Source organism: Leptodactylus fuscus, chromosome 6 (genome assembly GCF_031893055.1).
Source record: "Leptodactylus fuscus isolate aLepFus1 chromosome 6, aLepFus1.hap2, whole genome shotgun sequence".
Classification (NCBI taxonomy): Eukaryota; Metazoa; Chordata; class Amphibia; order Anura; family Leptodactylidae; genus Leptodactylus; species Leptodactylus fuscus.
The window spans coordinates 172,113,207-172,137,353 of NC_134270.1; the positions used below are offsets into that span (position 1 = coordinate 172,113,207).

At 46.1% G+C, this 24,147-nt stretch overlaps 1 protein-coding gene across 1 annotated transcript; it reads right to left on the bottom strand.

The window, feature by feature from the left end:
- Nucleotides 1–740: 740 nt before the first annotated feature.
- On the bottom strand, nt 741–23,806 carry LOC142209020 (phospholipase A2 inhibitor and Ly6/PLAUR domain-containing protein-like). The gene is made up of 6 exons (XM_075277955.1): nt 23,745–23,806; nt 16,011–16,094; nt 11,467–11,589; nt 4,325–4,471; nt 3,552–3,692; nt 741–2,206 (listed from the first exon to the last, which is right to left on the bottom strand). Exons 2-6 carry the CDS (start codon nt 16,057–16,059, stop codon nt 1,938–1,940), a joined length of 729 nt encoding a protein of 242 aa, XP_075134056.1. The 5' UTR covers nt 16,060–16,094; nt 23,745–23,806; the 3' UTR covers nt 741–1,937.
- Nucleotides 23,807–24,147: the final 341 nt, after the last annotated feature.

Below are 24,147 nucleotides of genomic sequence, written 5' to 3' on the forward strand. Positions count from 1 at the left end.
GAAAGCATGGATCCATCCTGCCTTGTATCAACGGTTCAGGCTGGTGGTGGTGGTGTCATGGTGTGGGGAATATTTTCTTGGCACTCTTTGGGCCCCTTGGTACCAATTGAGCATCGTTGCAACGCCAAAGCCTACCTGAGTATTGTTGCTGACCATGTCCATCCCTTTATGACCACAATGTACCCAACATCTGATGGCTACTTTCAGCAGGATAATGCAATGCCATGTCATAAAGCTGGAATCATCTCAGACTGGTTTCTTGAACATGACAATGAGTTCACTGTACTCCAATGGCCTCCACAGTCACCAGATCTCAATCCAATAGAGGAGCATCTTTGGGATGTGGTGGAACGGGAGATTCGCATCATGGATGTGCAGCCGACAAATCTGCGGCAACTGTGTGATGCCATCATGTCAATATGGACCAAAATCTCTGAGGAATGCTTCCAGCACCTTGTTGAATCTATGCCACGAAGAATTGAGGCAGTTCTGAAGACAAAAGGGGGTCCAACCCGTTACTAGCATGGTGTACCTAATAAAGTGGCCGGTGAGTGTATAGTATATATATATATATATATATATATATATATATATATATATATATATGGGAAGAATATGCAAATCTGACTTCCATGATGTAATTAAGATGCCAGCGCCTCAAGTATGCACACCAATAGAGGGCGCTCACTGAGAATGTGCAAGTCTGTCTTCCATGATGTAATTAGGAAGACAAAGTCTCAGTCAAGCAAACCAATAGAGGGCGCTCCCTTTAACATCATGCCGACCTTCTCAGAGGCCTTTGTTTGCAATGATACAGTCTTCTCAGCCAAGGACAGCTCTTTCGATGTACTTGCATCTCGTCAGCTTGGCGCAGAGAGGACTGATGTATAGTTATGGATCTACTGTAACCCAAGGTGAGTAGTTACAATTATAGTTCTCAGAATTTAATTTTTTTCTTAAATTTCAGAAAATGTTGTTTCACGGTGGATCTTGAGATATTTCAGAGCAGTGTCCTGCCAGGTATAGAAGGTTTGACATAGGAAATGAAGCCACGTGAAACTTTATGGATATTTTCCTGCCAAAACTCATCTTTAAAAAATTTTAAAAAATCTGACAATGAAAGGAACAAAAAAAACTAGAGATGAGCGAATCGACGCTGACGAAGTGATATTCGATTCAAATTGAATCCGGATTTCCTCACTCTTCATGGTAACAAATTGCACAGCTCTGATCGGGGGTTTTAAACCTTTGGAGGCCATGGTCAAATAGGCACACCCCCCCATCCCCCAATGATTAAAAATAAAAATGATACTCACCTGTCCTGGGCTCAGCAACCACTCTGGAGCTCTTCTGGTCAGTGTCTGACCGACATTCGTACTATTTGGGCGGATGTCGGAAGGGTTAACGCAATTTGCGGCAAATTCATTCGAATCAAATAGCATTGGAAAATTCAGTAAAGCGAATTTTTGAAAAATGTGCTCATCTCTAATAAATACTACTCTGTCCTGCAAACATCTGTCACTTGTTTTGGTTTCATTCATTCAAGGATTCAGTGGCAGCCGTATCCTATAGGCAAACTACGGTGCTGCTACGGGGCGCAGAAGGGGAGGGGCTGATTTTCTACAGCTTATTATCATTAATGCACTGCATTTCCCAGCATTGGCCACTAGGGGGAGCACAGGAGAAGGAGATTTTACAGCTGCCGCTGAGTGTACGGGTCGTTGTATTCACTCCTGTGCAATGTGATCGCCCCCTAATGGTGCCTGCAGGTAGCAAATTATATCAGAATGAACAGCAAATGACTAAAGCACCAGGGTGAGACGGAGTGTGACGTAAAAACATCCCTCAAAATAATAAAACCATCACTGCAGAGGGGGCATTGTACTATGGGGCCCCATGATATCTGTATACACCCCTGAAAGCATTCTTATCCACTGTTAGTACAACAAATCCAGCAGAAGAAGCCACACGATGACTGGAGTCAGGACGACTTTATGGATATTTGGGGTCCCTTGTGAGGAAGACGTAGTAGTAGTCGGGGTCTTTCTTGTTGTTGTTGGTTTTGTTGGTTTTATGCCATGAGCTGAGCAGTCTATACTACTTATAGAGAACGTTCCATTTATTGCATCACCTACAAAGTCGTTGCCATGCTTGCAGTACGATTGTGTTGCGCACCCTCGAATGACTGATGCAAATGAGACTACCCCTGCAGAGATACACAGAAAAATTTTTGTTAAAGGGATTTCCTGGCCCGAAACCATTTCTTTATACGGATGGGATAGTCACAGGATACGTCATCAGTATGTGGAATATGGGACACCGACCCCACACCCATCAGCTGTTCCAGCAGGCTGGTATAGTGGACGGGGAGCGTAACTGTGGCTCCGTCCACTGTATAGCGGTTGTTACAACTAACGTTAGCTCCGCTTCTGTTACAGACCGCATGTGCTCCCCGTCCGCTACAACAACTTATAGTCTATGGAGGCTGCTGGAACTGCTGATCTGCGCAGGGTTCGTGTGGTGGTCTTCACCCCTTGCTACTTCTGCTTGGTACCCCCACTCTGCAAAATGTGCATTGGGGTCTGAGGTGAGGATTAGGACACCCCCAGATGGGAGATGTAAAATAAAAAAGCATTTTAACACTTTATGTCCCTTGTCCTCCATTTTCTGCCACTGGTTCCCTTTCCGTTTTATGCCTGGGCCGCACTGCTGGAATCCCAATCAGTGGCCTCAGTGGTCGCTGGTAAAGAACCAGTGATGTCACCGGGCCCTCTCCAGCGAAGGCCAGTGAGCCTTCTGCTAAGATAGCCCCTGCACAAAATGGAAAAAGGCAATGACAGAGGACGTGAGCTGTGCACAGTAAGGCTAAGGCCGCACGTTGCGAAAACACTGCTTGTTGCGTAACATGCATTTTACCGCACAGAAAATTGAGTGAAATTTCATTAACATGCAAATCACTGAAGCCCTGCAGATAGATAGGTTACTGTCACCAGAACCCAGAATATCACTGAAGCCCTGCAGATAGATAGGTTAGGGTCACCAGAACCCAGAATATCACTGAAGCCCTGCAGATAGATAGGCTAGGGTCACCAGAACCCAGAATATCACTGAAGCCCTGCAGATAGATAGGTTAGGGCCACCAGAACCCAGAATATCACTGAAGCCCTGCAGATAGATAGGTTAGGGTCACCAGAACCCAGAATATCACTGAGGCCCTGCAGATAGATAGGTTAGGGTCACCAGAACCCAGAATATCACTGAAGCCCTGCAGATAGATAGGTTAGGGTCACCAGAACCCAGAATATCACTGAGGCCCTGCAGATAGATAGGTTAGGGTCACCAGAACCCAGAATATCACTGAGGCCCTGCAGATAGATAGGTTAGGGCCACCAGAAGCCAACATATGACCCCAGCCCTGGAGATATCTGCAGGCTTGGTTGATATGCTGGGTTCTAGTGACCCTAACCTATTTATGCTGGGTTCTGCTGACAGACTCCCTTTCAGTTTATGTCGTCTAATTCTTATTAAATGTAAGACACTATTTTTGGTACCTGTTACGTTTAATGACTGACGAAAACAATATTCCTCATCCCCTGTGCACTGTAAGGCATATGATGTTTCACAGACGGTAGAAGAATTGGACATGCAGGATGGGCAGAGAAGTCCATTGGGGATAGCGCTTGTTGGAGAGACTAGAAGGGAACAGAAGAAAAAGAAATAAGAAGACGACTTGTTACATAACTGGATCAAACACCATAATATTTATCATGTATGAACCTATGAAGGACTTTCATCATCCAGCCTTCTTCCTTGTTCCTTTGCCATAAGCTTCAAAATCTGTTGGTTTTCCCAGAGAACTTCTTGGACAGTGCAGCACATTGGCACTGGTGGTCCACAAGATCTTCTTATTGCTTACAGGCCTCAGATAAAGGAAGCCTTTTATCACCCCCACCAACTCCGATTCTCCACTGATTCTGGCGTGGTTGGAATTTTTAGAATTATGGTTGGGGTCCTGAAGAAACCCCAGAGTATAATAAATTAACACAAATCATGTTGTGACAGACATTTTAATTTGTCAAATTGTCAAATTCCAAATTGTTGGGTAATGTTAAAATATGAACAATTTGGAATATTTGGGTTGACTTCAGTTCGTGACATGTTAGCAAAACCACTGAAGACTCTAAATAACTGCTGGGTTTCCACATAGAGATACATGAAACAATATTGTTTTTAAAAGTATATGATCTGGAGACGTCCAGCCAAGAGGAAATGTGAAGACATATGGAAAGATTGATATGACTATAGGTGGAAATACATCACTTACATGTAGGAATCGCGGGAGTACAGTAGTCATCGCTACAACACGTGGTGGCTATCCTGATCTGTCCTTGCAGTGTGCTCGCAGTAGCGTTGATGTTACAGTCAGATGGATGTTCGCAAATCCTTTTCAATCTTACAGTTTTGTTCCCACCTAAAAATACACAAAGTTTTTTGATAAAATTTGTTAAAACTCTCTGCTCTGGATACCCCTCCTAAAATAGTTCCTTCACAATAAGGCCCGGTTCACATCTACATTGGGGTCCTGTTCGGAGAGTCTGCTCAGGGACCCCCGAATGGAAACCTATATGCATAGAAAAGTGTCTACCTGAGAAAACACGCGGACCGCATAGACTATAATGGGGGTCCATGTGGTTTCTACATTAAATATGCGGAGCGAAAAGTCCTGCTATCCCTATCCGATTATTCCAATATTGTATCACAGAAAGGAGAGGTGAATAAAAGCCTTCGGTGTCCCAAAAATAGGTTGTGTCAGGGTCTGGGGTTGCTAGGTGGGGTGGCATAGACACACAAGTCCAGTTTCTTTTAGTCCAAAACAAAAGTAGAGTTTTATTTTCACTCAAAAAAGGTAGTGCAGCAACAAAAGGAAATAATACAAAAATGAATCCCTGCCCGGCTAGGCTCTAACCAAACATAGAATAGGTTACCTCACCTAAAATAACAAAAATCCAAAAGCCAATAGAATCATACAGGACACAGCTCCAAAAATATGACCTCTCTGTTTGGCTCTCCAGCCAAGCTCTGCCAAAGTGTTGCTGCTGGAGCTGACTTCTTAAGCCTCCTTAACAAGGAGACTCTCTGCAGCTGAGTCGCTGCCGGAACATCTCCAAAGTGTGGACTGGAGGGGGGTGGAATGACAGGTCCCACTACCAACCTACCTGCCATTCCTAAAAATCCAGCCCAGTAACCAGAACTTTGAAATAACCCTCAGCAGACAGAATTATCTGCTGAGAATCAGTTTTCCTGGAGTTTTCTCATCTCACCCACCTTAGTAGTCTGGGTGAGATGTACACCCCCTCGATTACCTGGCCAGCCATTGGCTTACAGTTGTTACAATGTAACTTTTACTAGTTATTATAAAACAATTACGTGTAAACAAAATATGGATAAAACCTTCCAAACTGTGGAGAGATTATGTTGGGCCATCCAAAAATACATGTCAGGACATTAAATGTTCAGTCATCAGTACTTAATTTCAATGACTGACCAATTGAGTGCCGTTCCCAATGGGTGCTAATCTGGATTTTAATAGATACAGTGACTCAGGTCTAGGGATGGGGCTAAACCTCATACCTAAAACATCTTATATATGCATAATCCTGCTAGATATGATGGACCATTGCAGCCACTAGGAATAAGACCAACAACCACGAGATATGCAAAGGCAATAATAACTCTGTCCCTGTTACCATGTCTTAGGTTGGCATCCCCTTTTCTCACACCATCTGCTACTGATATCCACAGGTTGGTGTTCAGAATGCCGGCAGCAACTTCAAATAGATACGAGAGTAGCAGTCCATTTAATACTAAACGTGTTTCACGTGAATGACAGGTTTCCCAGGAGAGAGTAGCAAGATAAGGCTGGATTCACACCTGTGCCCATTGCCCATGTAGGGATTCCATCTCACATTTCGTTTGAAAAATGCAGAGAGAAAATTCCAGCATTTTTCCGGCGGAAACCAGACAGAAACACTGCAGACCCCATTATAGTCTACAGTCTGCTTTTTGAGCACATAGGGTCCCCGACTTTAGGGTCCTCATGTGGACCTAAATGAAGGAAAGCCGAACAATAGTGTGAACCCAGCGTAAGCCTAGCAGAACTAGCAAAAGTCTGGGTTTCTCTACCTCTCCTGCCGGCAGCCTTTTTCTTCCTCCTCCCCTCACCATAAACATCTATGTTATAGCTTTAATATAAGGAAATAAATTGATAGAGAAGCGGGGGCGTGTCCTAACAATGGCCGCGTGAAGACGCATATCACAGCAGCTCCCGCACCCCGAGTAGTTCCAGACGGCGTTTGGGGGCTCCTTCACTCTCCTGCTTTCCCCCTCCGCGATGGTACGCCGCCTGGGCAGAAAACTCACCTCCTCCTCCCCGGGTGATGCACGGATTGGCCGCTCCTCGCTGTCCGCGGCCTCCTCCTCTATCCCGCCGGCCAGATCCAAAATGGCGCCGGCGCGCGCCTCTGCTGTTGCTGCCGCCCCACCGGGCACCCCTCGGACCTCTCCGCCGGCTTCAGCCAAGGACCCTGGACTCTTCCTGCACCTGCTGCTACCGTCTCTCCCAGGACCGGCACTACAGCATGGCCAGGTACTATGCCCGTGAGTTTTGCCTCTGCAGGATGATGGCTGTGACACGGCTGCATGTCCCTTGCCTGTGTCTCTCCCGGCTACAGCTCCATTAACCCCTTCACTGCCGCTGCTGTCCTCTGCTCTGCCTGTGGACTTGGATAAGGGATCCCAGCTCACCCATCTGTCCAGCTCTGCTGCATCTACCTCCCCCTCTGCTCACCGGCTCCCTCCCTCTGCCTCCCTCGGCCCTGCATCTGGGTCTCATGGACTGTCTCCACTTGCCACTATGGGGGCATCCCTGACTTCCTCCTTAACAGTGAACTCTCATCTCTCTGTGCCTCCTCCTGCTGCTGGAGGGGCTGCCGACCTTGCTCCTTCATGTGGTGAGCTGACTGCCCTGGGTTCCTTGTCTTGTACTCAGGGCTCCATCTCTGCTGTTTCTCCTGGTATGGATGTAGTTCTCACGGCTCCTGCTGCGGTGTTGCGCCCCCAGCCTCTGTCTGATTCCTCTGATTCTTCTATGCGGGGTGAGTCCCCCAGATCCCACCGCCCTGCATGTCTTAAACTGGAAGATATATGGGCCCTTCTGACTAACCTTCCTACTAAGTCGGACCTGGAGGCTATCATCCGCAGGGTTGAGGAGAGGCAGGAGGCTGTTCTTGCGGAATTTAAATCGGACCTCCAGTCCCTGGCCGGTCAGGTCTCCTCTCAACAACAGTCAGCTTCCCTGGATCAGCGCCTCTCTGAGGTTGAACAGTTTGTCTCCACCCAACGTGCCTTTAATCAGCAGGTCCTCCTCCAGGTAGATGATCAAGAAAACAGGGGGCGCCGTAATAATGTGAAGCTGAGGGGGATTCCTGAGGTCGTCTCGCCAGCTGATCTCCAGTCCACAGTCACTGCAATCTTCAACACGGTCCTGTCGCGCCCCGTGGAGACGGACATTCTTATAGACAGGGTCCACCGTGTTCTGAGCGCCAAGCGCCCCTCCTCCTCTGACCCTCGAGATGTCTTGTGCAGGATCCATTTCTTCAGGGAGAAGGAGGATATTCTTCAGGCAGCCTGGCGGCGCGGTCCGGTCTCCTATCTTGATTCTTCTGTCCTTATCCTCTCGGATGTCTCCCGCCGCACCCTGGCCATGCGGAGAATGCTCAGGCCCCTTCTACAGCTGATACTGGACTCCTGTGCTACGTATAGGTGGGGCCACCCATTTCATCTCCTGATCCACCGGAATGGGGCCTCGTTCATCCTCCGCTCACCTGACCAGGCGCCCTCCCTAGCTCAGTTCCTTGAGCTCCCGGATTTGTCCTTACCGGACTGGCTGGCTTTTCCGTTACCTCCTCCTCCGTCCTCTGGCCGTCCTCGGCAGCACCGTTCGACGGAAAGCCCCTGATGGAACATTGTCTCTTTATTTCGGACTGTGGCCTCTGATATCTGTTGTGCCTAGGCCTGCTCGGGCCCTCGTCTGAGTGGCATTATGTTGTCTTATTGACTTTTCCCTGTGGATTCTAAGTTTTGTGCCTCGACGGGGGCCCCCGTGGACTTCGGTCTGTGGTGTCCTCCGACGATGTGTTCTTTTTTCTTGTTTTCGCTCTGGCCTGCCCAGGCCGTGCCATGGTTTTTGGGGTTTAGTCTTTTTTTTAATTGCCTTCCGCTTCTTTCATGGTTTCGTTGGCCCCTGTGACCTTCTTTTGTTGCTACTCGGGGTAAGGGTGGGGACGAATTACTGTTCCACCTCCCCCAATTAGTTAGGGTTTCGGCAGCTCTCGGGGTGTGTGCTGCGGCGTGCCCCCAAGTCTTGCTTTAGTGGGAGTCTCCCCACTGTTAAATGTTACCCGTTCTGGGACTAGCTAAGACCGGGGTTATGTGTCTTGTTAGTTTATTCTTAGTCTTGTTTGCCTTTCTCTCTTTTTCCTTCTTCTCTCCCGCTCTTTCCCCGCTTTCTCTCTTCTTCCCCCTCGGCTCCTACTGTTGCCCAGGGACTTCGTAGCCTTTGCTTTTCTCCACATCTACGGTCTTTATTCTCCAGGCTAGCGTCCCTCCTTGCCTCGCCACCTATGGGGTGTGTATATCCATATAGCTTTTACTCCAATACCATGTTCTAGGGGTGGTTTGGACCCAACTCTATTGTCCTCTAGTTCTCCTGATCCGTATCGTCGATGTCGTTCTGGCTCTGAGTTCAGAGGGGGGTCGGTGTACCGGTTGCTCCCTCCGGCTCCTGGTAGTTTACTGCGGCCTTCATTTCTCTCCACCCCAAGTTCCCTTAGTATTGACAGTTTATTGCGCGTGGGGCCCGTGTGGTGGTCTGGGCCCCTTTGGATTCTCTTTCAGGATACTCATCCTTGCAGAGACCTGGTTGGTTGCTGTGCCTGGCATGATTGCTGGTCCCCTGGCCAGTGTTCGGAGCTGCTCCCTAATCCCTCTTCCCCTTTTTTCCTTTTCCCCTTTTTCTGGTTTTGTACGTCTCCCTGTCTTTGTCCTTGTTGTCTGCCCTTTTGGGCCTTTTCTGTGTGATGTGTGTTGGTTCAGTATGCTTGGCTATTTTTATTTGTACAATCTGCTGTTGCGGGCTGTTCACATTGACCTTACTGTATCTCTGTTTTGTTTAGCCTGCTTCTTGTTTGTTTATAAATAAAGAATTTATAAAAAAAAAAAATTGATAGAGAAGCATTTTATGAAAAGTCGATTACTAATAGACGGTGTGTTTTAGGCCTCTACACAAGGTCCAGTATGGTCTGGAAATCTGACCCTTATATTGGACGCATTTCCTAGTCCATGTTCCATTGTGGTCTCTAGAAAGGGTTCAGGTCAAAAAATGTGCCTAATACATCAAGTGGATTTTCTGGACTCATTTTGACCTTAACCCCTTAACGCTAAATCACATACCTGTACGTCAGGGAATGTGGTTAGTTCCCGCATTCCCACTTGCATGTATGTGATGGAGATCGCACGGGCTCAGAAGCAGAGCCCGTGCGATCTCCATGGGAGGCCGGCTGTATCTGACAGCCAGGCTTCCCCTGTAGCAGCAGGGACGGTGATTGCACCGACCCCCGCTGTTTAACCCTTAAGGTGCCATGATCCATAGTGATCATGGCACCCTAGGGGTTTGGCCGGCCATAAAGCATGCTGCCGGCTGCATAAGGAGTCTGTGTTAGCTGTAATTTACAGCCACATGCTGCTCCTTAATCCCTCCCCCCATGGGAGCGAGCTCCCATGGGGGGAGGGTTAACTCCTTGGATGCCAGGACGAGAGGAAGCTAGTCTATGCATCTGCATATCTAGCTTCCTCTATAGACTGCAATACACGTGTATTGCAGTCTGTAGTTAGTATAGAACCAGAGATCCTCTCTGATCACTGGTTCTAGTGTGCTTGCAGCACAAATAAAAAAATGTAAAAAAAGGTTTTTTAATAAAAATAAAGTGTGTAAAACAAACAAAAAAACACAGTTACATTTCTTGTAAATCTGGAAAATCGCTGTTACACTTGTAAGCCTTGTAATGTCCAAAATAAATTAAAATACAATCAAAAGATGATGCCGATATAAAGCAGAGATATGGGAGATAATATTTATTACTATATTTGGGTGGTATAACTATCTGCCTGAAAAGCAGAGAATTTCACATTTTGAAAATTGCAATTTTTTCCAAATTTCCATCAGATTTCCTATTTTTTTAATAAGTAAATACAAAAATATTGATTAGTGTTTACCACTAACATGAAGTATAATGTGTTACGAGAAAATAATCTCAAAATCACTTGTGTAGGTTAAAGCGTCTCAAAGTTATTGCCATTTAAAGTGACACATGTCAATTTTGAAAAAATAGGCCTGGTCCTTAACATACTTTTGGGCTGTGTCCTTAAGGGGTTAAAGGAGCTGTGCCATTAAATGGATTGTCCAGGATATACAATTTTCTGCAAAAAAAAGGCCCAAAAAGTTGAAAAAAAAAACATAATCACCTGGTGCTCCTTGTGGACCAGTTCTGCTGCTCCAAGGATCTATTTCCAGCAGAAGTCCTTACCGAACACGACCACCGAGACCAATCAGCGACCTCAGTGGTCTAAGGAAAGGACACGGGACATGACAGGTGATGCATGTGAGTGACGCCACTGTTGCTTTCCTTAGGCAATGGTCACTTGAGGAGAGGACTTCCACTGGAAAAAGCACCAAAGCGCCATGGGACCGAACAACAGCTGGGAAGGGTGGAAGGGTGTGCATTCTTCTTCTTTTTTTTTTTTTCTTTTTTCACCCTTTCTGGCCTCTTACTAGAAATTCTATATCCTGTAAGCCTAATCCGATCTCTGGGGGTCTGACTGTTTCATCCTCTAGCAACGAGTTGAACAGGGGACTGAAAGTCCACCCAAAACTTCCTTGTAAATGAAGTGCCAGTGTGCTTGTGTTGCTGTTGCTCCATTGATTTCTTTAGGGATGCGGGCACTACTGGAGATTACAGTCATGGCAGCCCCATAGACATGAACGAAACACCAGTTATGGAAACGCACTGGTGTTCCATTTATAAGAAAGCTTTAAGGGGACTTCATAATAATTCATAAGAAAGAATGGCAGTGTCTTCACTATATTAGTGCCCGGGCCATACCCCGCATATCAGCTTACATAGAGCACATACAGTAGAGGCCCATGTGTAAGCAGAGAAGGGGTAAATGTTCAGGACTCCAATAAATTGCTCTATTATTTGGAGTTCCCAGCAAAAAGCTTTTGCTCTTTCTGTGTATAAACCCATGTTGAGAAATAGGGTTCCTGCTCTTCATCTATCGGGGAGACCCCAGTTTGGTTGGTGCTGTTTACCTTTTTGGAACTTACCATATAACTATCAGATAACTCACCAGTAATGGTTTCTTTATATAGTAAGCCACACAAAGAGGAATTTAAGGAACAAGTCACGTTGCTGTCCAAACATGTTGAGGATGTATCGTTGAGGGTACACTTCATACACGAGATGGAAAAACCTAAAAAGATACAAAGATGGATGAACATCAACTTTCTAGGTTTGGTCTCGTTTCCTGGGAGCAATAGCAGACACATCTCTAGTAGTGATGAGCGAGTAGTGTTCGATCGAATATCTCACCGACATAGGTATGCGTGTAATCGGCCGAACACCAAAGGGTTAAACGCTTTGAATATTCGATGCGTTTAACCCCTTGGTGTTCGGCCGATTACACACATACCTATGCTGGTGAGGTATTTGATCGAATACTACTCGCTCATCACTAATCTCTAGTAATGAGCCTCAGTTAAACCTCTTGGGTCATCTCCGTCTGGTTCCTGTGTGAAGGTGGTTGTGCCTTTATGTCCACGGTTAACCACAGGAAAATATACCAAAATATATATCAAAATAAAGGAAAAAAAATCCTTAAAATACACAGGAAGGACATATACAACAGGGTAAGCTCAGAAAATCAATAGCTTAACCCTTTCCTTTGGAAGATATTACAAAAAAAATATTATATCTGAAATGATGAAACAAAACAAATATCAAAAAAATAATTATCAACTAATCTTTTTATGTCATTTGTTACAAATTATTTTTTCATATTAATTGTTATTGTGTAATAACTAGAGATGAGCGAACACTAAAATGTTCGAGGTTCGAAATCCGATTTATTTTAGGTTTCGAACCCCATTATAGTCTATGGGGGAAATGCTCGTTTCAGGGGTATGCAACATTCGATCAAATTCTACTTACCAAGTCCATGAGTGAGGGTCGGGCTGGATTCTTCTCCCTGCGCAGCGTCCCCGCGTCCTCTTCCGGCCTTGAATTCACTCTGCTAGGCATCGGGCCTAGGCAGAGCTGACTGCGCATGTGCGGGCATGCGCAGTCGGCTCTGCCCAGACCTGTTGCCTAAGCAGAGTGAATTCAGAGCCGGAAGAGGACACGGGAATGCTGCGCAGGGAGAAGACTTCTAAAGGTAAGAGAAGAACCAGCGTTGATTGGCAATGTATAGCATTCTGCCCATCAATGCTGGTTCTGCATCGAATCCTAACTTCGAACAGCTAGTAGTGTTCGATCGAGTAAGAGTATTTTGAATACCGTAGTATTCGATTGAACACCTACTCGATCGAATACTACTCGCTCATCTCTAGTAATAACATTAGTTATTACTAGAGATGAGCGAACAGTGTTCTATCGAACACATGTTCGATCGGATATCAGGGTGTTCGCCATGTTCGAATCGAATCGAACACCGCGTGGTAAAGTGCGCCAAAATTCGATTCCCCTCCCACCTTCCCTGGCGCCTTTTTTGCACCAATAACAGCGCAGGGGAGGTGGGACAGGAACTACGACACCGGGGGCATTGAAAAAAATTGGAAAAAGTCATTGGCTGCCGAAATCAGGTGACCTCCATTTTAGACGAATAGTGGATTTCAAATCCGGGTCATATGAGAATGTGAACTTTGTGACTATGAGACAGGGATAGCTGTACAGGCAGGGATAGCTAGGGATAACCTTTATTTAGGGGGGAATGTTATTAAAAATAACTTTTTGGGGCTCTATCGGGTGTGTAATTGTGATTTTTGTGAGATAAACTTTTTCCCATAGGGATGCATTGGCCAGCGCTGATTGGCCAGAGTACGGAACTCGACCAATCAGCGCTGGCTCTGCTGGAGGAGGCGGAGTCTAAGATCGCTCCACACCAGTCTCCATTCAGGTCCGACCTTAGACTCCGCCTCCTCCAGCAGAACCAGCGCTGATTGGCCGAATTCCGTACTCTGGCCAATCAGCACTGGCTAATGCATTGTATTGGCGTGATGAAGCAGTGCTGAATGTGTGTGCTTAGCACACACATTCAGCTCTACTTCATCGGGCTAATAGAATGCATTGGCCAATCAGCGCTGGCCAATGCATTCTATTAGCTTGATGAAGCAGAGTCGAGGCTGCACAAGGGTTCAAGCGCACCCTCGGCTCTGATGTAGCAGAGCCGAGGCTGCACAAGGGTTCAAGCGCACCCTCGGCTCTGATGTAGCAGAGCCGAGGCTGCACAAGGGTTCAAGCGCACCCTCGGCTCTGATGTAGCAGAGCCGAGGCTGCACAAGGGTTCAAGCGCACCCTCGGCTCTGATGTAGCAGAGCCGAGGCTGCACAAGGGTTCAAGCGCACCCTCGGCTCTGATGTAGCAGAGCCGAGGGTGCACTTGAACCCTTGTGCACCCTCGGCTCTGCTACATCAGAGCCGAGGGTGCGCTTGAACCCTTGTGCAGCCTCGACTCTGCTTCATCAAGCTAATAGAATGCATTGGCCAGCGCTGATTGGCCAATGCATTCTATTAGCCCGATGAAGTAGAGCTGAATGTGTGTGCTAAGCACACACATTCAGCACTGCTTCATCACGCCAATACAATGCATTAGCCAGTGCTGATTGGCCAGAGTACGGAATTCGGCCAATCAGCGCTGGCTCTGCTGGAGGAGGCGGAGTCTAAGGTCGGACCTGAATGGAGACTGGTGTGGAGCGATCTTAGACTCCGCCTCCTCCAGCAGAGCCAGCGCTGATTGGTCGAGTTCCGTACTCTGGCCAATCAGCGCTGGCCAATGCATTCTATTAGCCCGATGAAGTAGAGCTGAATGTGTGTGCTTAGCACACACATTCAGCTCTACTTCATCGGGCTAATAGAATGCATTGGCCAATCAGCGCTGGCCAATGCATTCTATTAGCGTGAACTGAGTTTGCACAGGGGTTCTAGTGCACCCTCGGCTCTGCTACATCAGATTGCTACATCTGATGTAGCAGTGCCGAGTGTGCATCAGATGTGTAGTTGAGCAAAACTGACTCAGCACTGCTAAGTCTCTGCATTCGCATAGGAATGCATTGGCCAGCCTTCGGCCAATCAGCGCTGGCTCTGCCGGAGGAGGCGGAGTCTAAGGTCGGACCTGAATGGAGACTGGTGTGGAGCGATCTTAGACTCCGCCTCCTCCAGCAGAGCCAGCGCTGATTGGTCGAGTTCCGTACTCTGGCCAATCAGCACTGGCCAATGCATTTCTATGGGGAAAAGTTAGCTTGCGAAAATCGCAAACTGACAGGGATTTCCATGAAATAAAGTGACTTTTATGCCCCCAGACATGCTTCCCCTGCTGTCCCAGTGTCATTCCAGGGTGTTGGTATCATTTCCTGTGGTGTCATAGTGGACTTGGTGACCCTCCAGACACGAATTTGGGTTTCCCCCTTAACGAGTTTATGTTCCCCATAGACTATAATGGGGTTCGAAACCCATTCGAACACTCGAACAGTGAGCGGCTGTTCGAATCGAATTTCGAACCTCGAACATTTTAGTGTTCGCTCATCTCTAGTTATTACACAAAAACTTATTAATGTGATTATTGTACTGTGAAGAGATTTGGGTCTGATTCAGAGCACAGAAGGGTTCCTGCAGATAAAGGCACAATGAGGAAAGTTTCTGCTAAACCAATTCCTTAAGAGAGCAGGTGCTAATATTCCATTACAAAGCGGCGAACAGGCATTTGAAGATATTGGTGCCTGGTTCCACAAACCTCAAGGTGTACGATCCTCCAGAGGCTACTATTTGGCCACCTCTAAACTGTGCTCACAAGCAGAAAGGGAGTAGTAGGCCCAGGCAGATGGATTGAGATAACCAAATGGACTGAGTAACAGATGGATAGTGCATCGCACCAAGTCCCAACAAGATTGTGACATCAACAAGGAGGTGTCATGTTTTAGGTTTCAGGGTTCCTGAGGTATTAGAGTAAGTTCACACAAGGATTTTTCGTCAGGATTTTGAGTCCATATCCGCCTCAAAATTCTGACCAAAAAGACGGCTCCTGGGAGCCATTGTTTTCCGGCTCCAGGAAAAAGAAGCAAGATGCTAATTCTTCATGCCGTTTTGCCTCACAATTCGGCCTGAAGACACTTTCTCCTCCGGGCTAGGCCCATTCATTGGGCCTAATCCAGAGCGGAGTGCGAGACTGCATGCTGGTGCAGTGCACCAGCTTTCAGTCGTGGCTACCCGGTTTTTGGTCTGGAACCTCAAGGTTTGGTCTGCGACCTCATGTTCCGGACCAAAAAACCCTGTATGAACTTACCCTCAAAATGTCCTCTGCAAAGTATCCAGAGTTTCTGACTGACCACTTTCTTCCATGGTACAAAAAGAAGAACAATGTCTTCCATAGCAAAATCTTCTTCATGTAGGAGAGTGCACCATGCCATGCAGCAAAAAAAAACCCTCTAAGTTATGGGGCTAATGGGAGAGAAGCTCATAGTGTGGCCACTATCAAAACAGCAGCTCTGAGAGGACATTCTGACATCCTGCAAAGACGTTCAAGCAGAAACTGAGGCCTAATCACACTGGTGCCATCACCGAGGAGGCCGAAAGAGGCCCTGAGAAGTAAGGAAGGTGAATGTCAGGGTTTGGGGTTACTTACTTGTTCCTACAAGAGCTGAGAAGAGACTCAGAAATCCAAGAAGGGACATCGTGATGAGATTGTTCAGCTAATGAAGAGTGTCTCCTGCGATGGAAAACTTGGTCGAGATTATTTATATCTAAGATTTTTATTGGATAATACATAGGAGGATATTTATATCGTTAAATGAAATAAAGCCTGGTTATTTTATGGTTGTAGGGTGTGCTCATCGGGCGCTATAAACAGCATACAGAACGCATAAAACTAAAACTTCCACTCCTGGCTCCAGGCCTACTATGACTCAGGCCGGTACCCTTATGCATCATGATGCAGGCCCGAGTCTTGTGACATTCCGTACTCAATTGAAGATGGCCGACATCAGCGGGGAGTGTAGCAGAGTCAGGGATAGGTAAGTAACAGTGTTTTTTTATATTTGTATTCCCCCCTTTGGGTCTCAGATTATTACACTCTGGAGTCTGAAAATACCCCAGAGTATAATAATTGTACATGGGTGTTATTATTATGGTACATAATACTGTGTGAAGGGGCCACTATGGTTAAAATAATACTGTGTGCAGGGGCCACTATAGGGGATAATACTGTGTGCAGGGGCCACTATGGGGCATAATACTGTGTGCAGGGGCCACTATGGGACATAATACTGTGTGCAGGGGCCACTATGGGGCATAATACTGTTTACAGGGGTCACTATGGGGATAATACTGTGTGCAGGGGCCACTATGGGACATAATACTGTGTGCAGGGGCCACTATGGGACATAATACTGTGTGCAGGGGCCACTATGGGACATAATACTGTGTGCAGGAGCCACTATGGGACATAATACTGTGTGCAGGGGCCACTATGGGACATAATACTGTGTGCAGGGGCCACTATGGGGCATAATACTGTTTACAGGGGTCACTATGGGGATAATACTGTGTGCAGGGGCCACTATGGGGGATAATACTGTGTGCAGGGGCCACTATGGGGCATAATACTGTGTGCAGGGGCCACTATGGGGCATAATACTGTGTGCAGGGGCCACTATGGGGGATAATACTGTGTGCAGGGGCCACTATGGGGCATAATACTGTGTGCAGGGGCACTATGGGGGATAATACTGTGTGCAGGGACCACTATGGGGAATAATACTGTGTTCAGGGGCCACTATGGGGGATAATACTATGTGCAGGGGTCACTATGGGGGATAATAGTGTGTGCAGGGACCACTATGGGACATAATACTGTGTGCAGGGGCCACTATGGGACATAATACTGTGTGCAGGGGCCACTATGCGGTATAATACTGTGTGCAGGGGCCACTATGCGGTATAATACTGTGTGCAGGGGCCACTATGGGGGATATTACTGTGTGCAGGGGTCACTATGGGGGGATAATACTGTGTGCAGGGTCACTATGGGACATAATACTGTGTGCAGGGGCCACTATGGGGACATAATACTGTGTGCAGGGGTCACTATGGGGGGATAATACTGTGTGCAGGGTCACTATTGGACATAATACTGTGTGCAGGGGCCACTATGGGACATAATACTGTGTGCAGGGGCCACTATGGGACATAATACTGTGTGCAGGGGCCACTATGGGGATAATACTGTGTGCAGGGGCCACTATGGGACATAATACTGTGTACAGGGGCCACTATGGGGGGATAATACTGTGTGCAGGGGTCACTATGGGGGGATAATACTGTGTGCAGGGGCCACTATGGGACATAATACTGTGTGCAGGGGCCACTATGGGGTATAATACTGTGTGCAGGGGCCACTATGGGACATAATACTGTGTGCAGGGGCCACTATGGGGTATAATACTGTGTGCAGGGGCCACTATGGGGCATAATAACGCATGCAGGAGGGATGTTGGTTGGTCGGGGTCTTCGGTGTCGGTCTGGGGAGCCCAGACAACAACTAAGGCAACAGAAAAGGAAGCAGAGCAAGCACACAAGTAGGCGAGCACATAAGAAAGTTGCAATATATAAAGAGGCGTCATCCAACGTAATCCTAGGACTGTATCACAATTGTGCAAATCTGTTAGTGACGTAAAAAGTCTGTGGTTTTGTAACTTTTATGGGTTAATGAGGATGTAGTACACACCTTTCCGGCAGCACCTCTGTAACATTGGTGGGTGGGGCGGCTATCACTGTGTGCGGGTGTGCGCCCTCACTAACGGGTAGAAAAATGCAATGGTATGTGGTAAGGGCGAAGTCATAACACTGCTGGGATAGAGGCGCAGGGACTTCTCCCCCTTGTGGGCAGCCCTGTGCCTGCACTGTAATCATTTTTAAAAAATTTGTGAAAAAATTAACAAAAAATTGAAATTGTCAGGCCCCCAAATTATGAACAATTTGGATACTTACCCAGCAGCCCTGACTGCAACCTCTTCATACTTAAGTCACGAAAAATGGATGCCATCCCTGTCCTACTGTAATATGGCCACATATCAGTAACTGTATTCTAACAACCACAATACCTGACCTGGTCACAGGTCTCCTGGCCCAAACGTTCAGTGTTGTATTGGCCTTGAATGTTGTAAATTGGGCTCATTGGGCTGAGAATTGCACCGTAATCTGAATGGTGAAATATGGCCACATTTTGGTTGTGTGATTTGCCATTGCAGTGTGAAATATGCAAAGCAAACAAAGCGCTTGTGCAACTGATATAACTGCACAGGAATTGGAGGGATGGGGGGGGGGGCAAGGGGATTGTATCACAAAGCTTAACTTATTATGTTTGCTTTTTTTCTTTAGAGGAGACACAATTGTCATGGCGTAGCTAAAGGCTTGTGGGCCCGGGTGCAAACTTTTCTCTGGGGCTCCCCACCCCCTCCCTAGAGCAAATTCTTGATAGTGTTGGTTATGAGCACTGAAGTGATATCTCAGACACTTGAAAGGAGTACAGCTTTAGTACCCACAACTGCAGTTATCAAGAATACAGTGAGTGAGCAGCGCCCGGCATGTAAACAATACTGGGACAGGTTACATGCTCCACAGTGGACCCCACACAGTATTATGTGCTCCACAGTGGACCACACATGGTATTATGTGCTCACTATTGGCCCCCACACAGAATTATATACTCACAGTGGCCTCACACAGTATTATGTGCTCACAGTGCTCACCCCAGAGCCTCAATTCCCCATCCCCCCACACACAGCCTGCACTCCCATATACTTCTCTTGCCACAATCAGCCTGCACCCCACGTCACCCTCTTGCTCACACACAACCTGCACCCCCATTCCCATTTAATGGCCCAGTCAAGCCTGTTTCCATCAACTATATGTATAGTGGTCAGGGAACAAGGCTTTGTGGTGTATGTACGGGCCGGCCAAGGCCAAAAGAGAGATGAGTCACTTTGATGTATGGACCCATCTAAAAGATTTTGCCTTGTCGTTGCAGATGGGCTAATATGGTTTGATCAAACAGTAGAACCAAGAACTTCACAGTACAATTAAAACCCTTTGGTGGGCGAATCCTTTTTTTTTTTTTTTTTTTTTATTCCATACCTTCTAGGACAGCTTGAGGATCAGAAACATTGATTCCCAAAAGGAGATTAGTCTTAGAAAAAATACATGTTTTATTAAAATACCCCCACCCCATAACCCCCCCCCCCCCAAAAAAAAAAAAAAAAAAAAAAAAAAAAAACCCCACACGCACACATGTATGCCCCCTTTGCTGACCCCTTAAGCTCACGGGACCCCTAGTGGCCGCTGCAGCTTGTGTTAGTTCCACCACAGCCTTACAGAAATAGCTCTGGGACCTGTAAGGTGAAGATGGAGCCGTCATCACTGGAGATGTCAGGCCTGGCAGAGATGGGTAAGGGCTTTTTATCTTTATAGGCCCCTGAACAGCATTATAAAGTAATAAAACGATAAGCTGGAGCGTCCTATTATAGTCCCTACAGAAAGCCACTACAGTAATATTAATCCCAACACCTACAAACCCCATGTAGTGACGACAGCGGGATCTCCTACTCACACAGATGTGGACAGTTCACAGACATGACTAGAACTTTGAATTGAAAGTTTTGTAATGGTGACAGAAAAAAAAAACATGCTGCAGAACATCCTAATACACACCTCAGCTGCTGCAGAACCTCTTAATACAAACCTCAGCTGCTACAGAACATCCTAATACACACCTCAGCTGCTGCAGAACATCCTAATACACACCTCAGCTGCTGCAGAACATCCTAATACACACCTCAGCTGCTGCAGAACATCCTAATACACACCTCAGCTGCTGCAGAACCTCATAATACAAACCTCAGCTGCTACAGAACATCCTAATACACACCTCAGCTGCTGCAGAACATCCTAATACACACCTCAGCTCCTGCAGAACATCCTAATACACACCTCAGCTGCTGCAGAACATCCTAATACACACCTCAGCTGCTGCAGAACATCCTAATACACACCTCAGCTGCTGCAGAACATCCTAATACACACCTCAGCTGCTGCAGAACATCCTAACACACACCTCAGCTGCTGCAGAACATCCTAATACTGACCTCAGCTGCTGCAGAACCTCATAATACACACCTCAGCTGCTGCAGAACATCCTAATACACACCTCAGCTGCTGCAGAACATCCTAATACTGACCTCAGCTGCTGCAGAACATCCTAATACACACCTCAGCTGCTGCAGAACATCATAATACACACCTCAGCTGCTGCAGAACATCCTAATACACACCTCAGCTGCTGCAGAACATCATAATACACACCTCAGCTGCTGCAGAACCTCATAATACACACCTCAGCTGCTGCAGAACCTCATATTATAACAGTCACAAGAAGGATCTGTCAGGTTGGTGCTAGGTGACGGCCGCTGTCAGTGGTCTCAGTTTTGGCCGCAGCTGTCCGTAGCTGTTGACGTGTCGATGACATAATGAGCCCCTGAAGCCGGAGATTTGTTGCAGTTGTCGCTGCCGTTGATCTGTCCTCAGGGCTGTAAGTGTCATGGCGGTGACCACACAGGAACCTGCAGATAACGATTAACCCCTTAACCACGCACAATAGTTTGGACATAAGTTTTTCCTATTTTTCTTCCCCGTCTTCCGTAATTCATAACTTTTTCATGTGGGGGCTTATTCTTTGCGTGACGGGTTGTACTGTCCGTTGGTCTATTTGGGACACTGCAGTACATGACACATCCAATCCCTATGTACAATAGGGATTGACAGCCAGGAGACCATTACTAGGTGACCTTGTGGACCCCAGAATCTCATGGCATCTGGGGGGTTAAACCACTAAATTCGGGACATTTTTCTAGTCTGACGGGTAAACATGGTCGAGACCCAGAAGTCATGTAACAGGCGCAGCCCCTGTGCTGTACTATTATGGCGCTCGGCATGATGTAATAGTACAGTACTGATCGCTAAGGGGTTAAAAAAAAAAAAAACCTGATGGAAGGAAACTTTTTTTTTTTTCTTTTAAAGAATCCAACTGTAACGGATATGAAATCCAGAGAACAATGGAACAGCGACAGCGGCCTCAATGTAACATAACATCCCATACACGTTCTAAACCAATATTTACTTATGGCACATGCTCATGTTTTTAAGGCTCTGTTCAAACTCGTATCACTGTTTACATTGTCTTGTTATGTCATAAGAGATGAGCAATGGAAATAACGTAAGTGCCAAACAACGAAGTGCAGCAGGTGGCGACAGAATCGGCGGTGGTGACTCCTAATGGAACCTCCGCCCCGGGTGTGAACACAGACTGAGTGGTTGACCTATAGGAACCCCCAGCATCATGTACATACTGTACAGCGGGTCACAGCTCCATAAAGCAATGTTAAATCGGGACGTATTTGATGGCCTCATGACGCTCCTCTGTCTAAATACTAAAGTATACAACATTTGTCAGTGTAACTGTACAGGAAAACATGTAATCTAGTGAGGAGAGGAACATAAAGGGTTAACTCTGAGCGGAGAGGGCGGGGGAGGAGGGGGCAGTTCAGAGATTGTAGTCACAGGGAAGAGACCGCTGTCCATCCACTCACTGGGTGTACATGGATACATTGTATACCTAATAGCAGACACTGATACATTGTATACCTAATAGCAGACACTGATACATTGTATACCTAATAGCAGACACTGATACATTGTATACCTAATAGCAGGCACTGATACATTGTATACCTAATAGCAGGCACTGATACATTGTATACCTAATACCAGACACTGATACATTGTATACCTAATAGCAGACACTGATACATTGTATACCTAATACCAGACACTGATACATTGTATACCTAATAGCGGACACTGATACATTGTATACCTAATAGCGGACACTGATACATTGTATACCTAATAGCGGACACTGATACATTGTATACCTAATAGCGGACACTGATACATTGTATACCTAATAGCGGACACTGATACATTGTATACCTAATAGCGGACACTGATACATTGTATACCTAATAGCGGACACTGATACATTGTATACCTAATAGCGGACACTGATACATTGTATACCTAATAGCAGACACTGATACATTGTATACCTAATAGCAGACACTGATACATTGTATACCTAATAGCAGACACTGATACATTGTATACCTAATAGCAGACACTGATACATTGTATACCTAATAGCAGACACTGATACATTGTATACCTAATAGCGGACACTGATACATTGTATACCTAATAGCGGACACTGATACATTGTATACCTAATAGCGGACACTGATACATTGTATACCTAATAGCGGACACTGATACATTGTATACCTAATAGCGGACACTGATACATTGTATACCTAATAGCGGACACTGATACATTGTATACCTAATAGCGGACACTGATACATTGTATACCTAATAGCAGACACTGATACATTGTATACCTAATAGCAGACACTGATACATTGTATACCTAATAGCAGACACTGATATATTGTATACCTAATACCAGACACTGATACATTGTATACCTAATACTAGACACTGATACATTGTATACCTAATACTAGACACTGATACATTGTATACCTAATGCCAGACACTGATACATTGTATACCTAATACCGGACACTGATACATTGTATACCTAATAGCAGGCACTGATACATTGTATACCTAATACCAGACACTGATACATTGTATACCTAATACCGGACACTGATACATTGTATACCTAATAGCAGACACTGATACATTGTATACCTAATACCAGTCACTGATACATTGTATACCTAATAGCAGACACTGATACATTGTATACCTAATACCAGACACTGATACATTGTATACCTAATACCAGACACTGATACATTGTATACCTAATGCCAGACACTGATACATTGTATACCTAATACCGGACACTGATACATTGTATACCTAATAGCAGACACTGATACATTGTATACCTAATACCAGTCACTGATACATTGTATACCTAATAGCAGACACTGATACATTGTATACCTAATACCAGACACTGATACATTGTATACCTAATACCAGACACTGATACATTGTATACCTAATAGCAGACACTGATACATTGTATACCTAATAGCAGACACTGATACATTGTATACCTAATAGCAGACACTGATACATTGTATACCTAATACCAGACACTGATACATTGCAGAACTGTCAGAGACTCCCAACCCATAGAAGGGGGGTCAATATAAACCATAATATCCTGCCCCCGCCGTACTGTCTAGCCAGCCACACATACAGTATATACCTCTCTCCTGAGTATACGGCTGCACTGCAAACTTCTCCGCTCTCAGCTTCCAGCTCATGTTTACAAGTAGAACGGAAATTGGCCAAACTAAATTTGCTGCCCCCTCCCTCTTGATCTCATCCCTCCTACTGCTGTTTAAAAAATATCACAGATATGATTATTGCAGACTCACACCGCAGGTCATGTGACGTGCCACAAGGGGGCCCGATGTAGCTGTGCACTTTAGCAGCCCTGAGTTACATGTCACTCATTAATAAATGCTGGTGTAACTTGCACCAAAAACTTACACCCATGCTCATTTACTGTGTGTTAGACAATACCTAACAGTCTCTGTGCCTCGCCCCTTAGGTGGGGCTTGCAGGAAAGGGCTGGGGCTTATTGCTTAAAGCTGTGATCCAGAAAA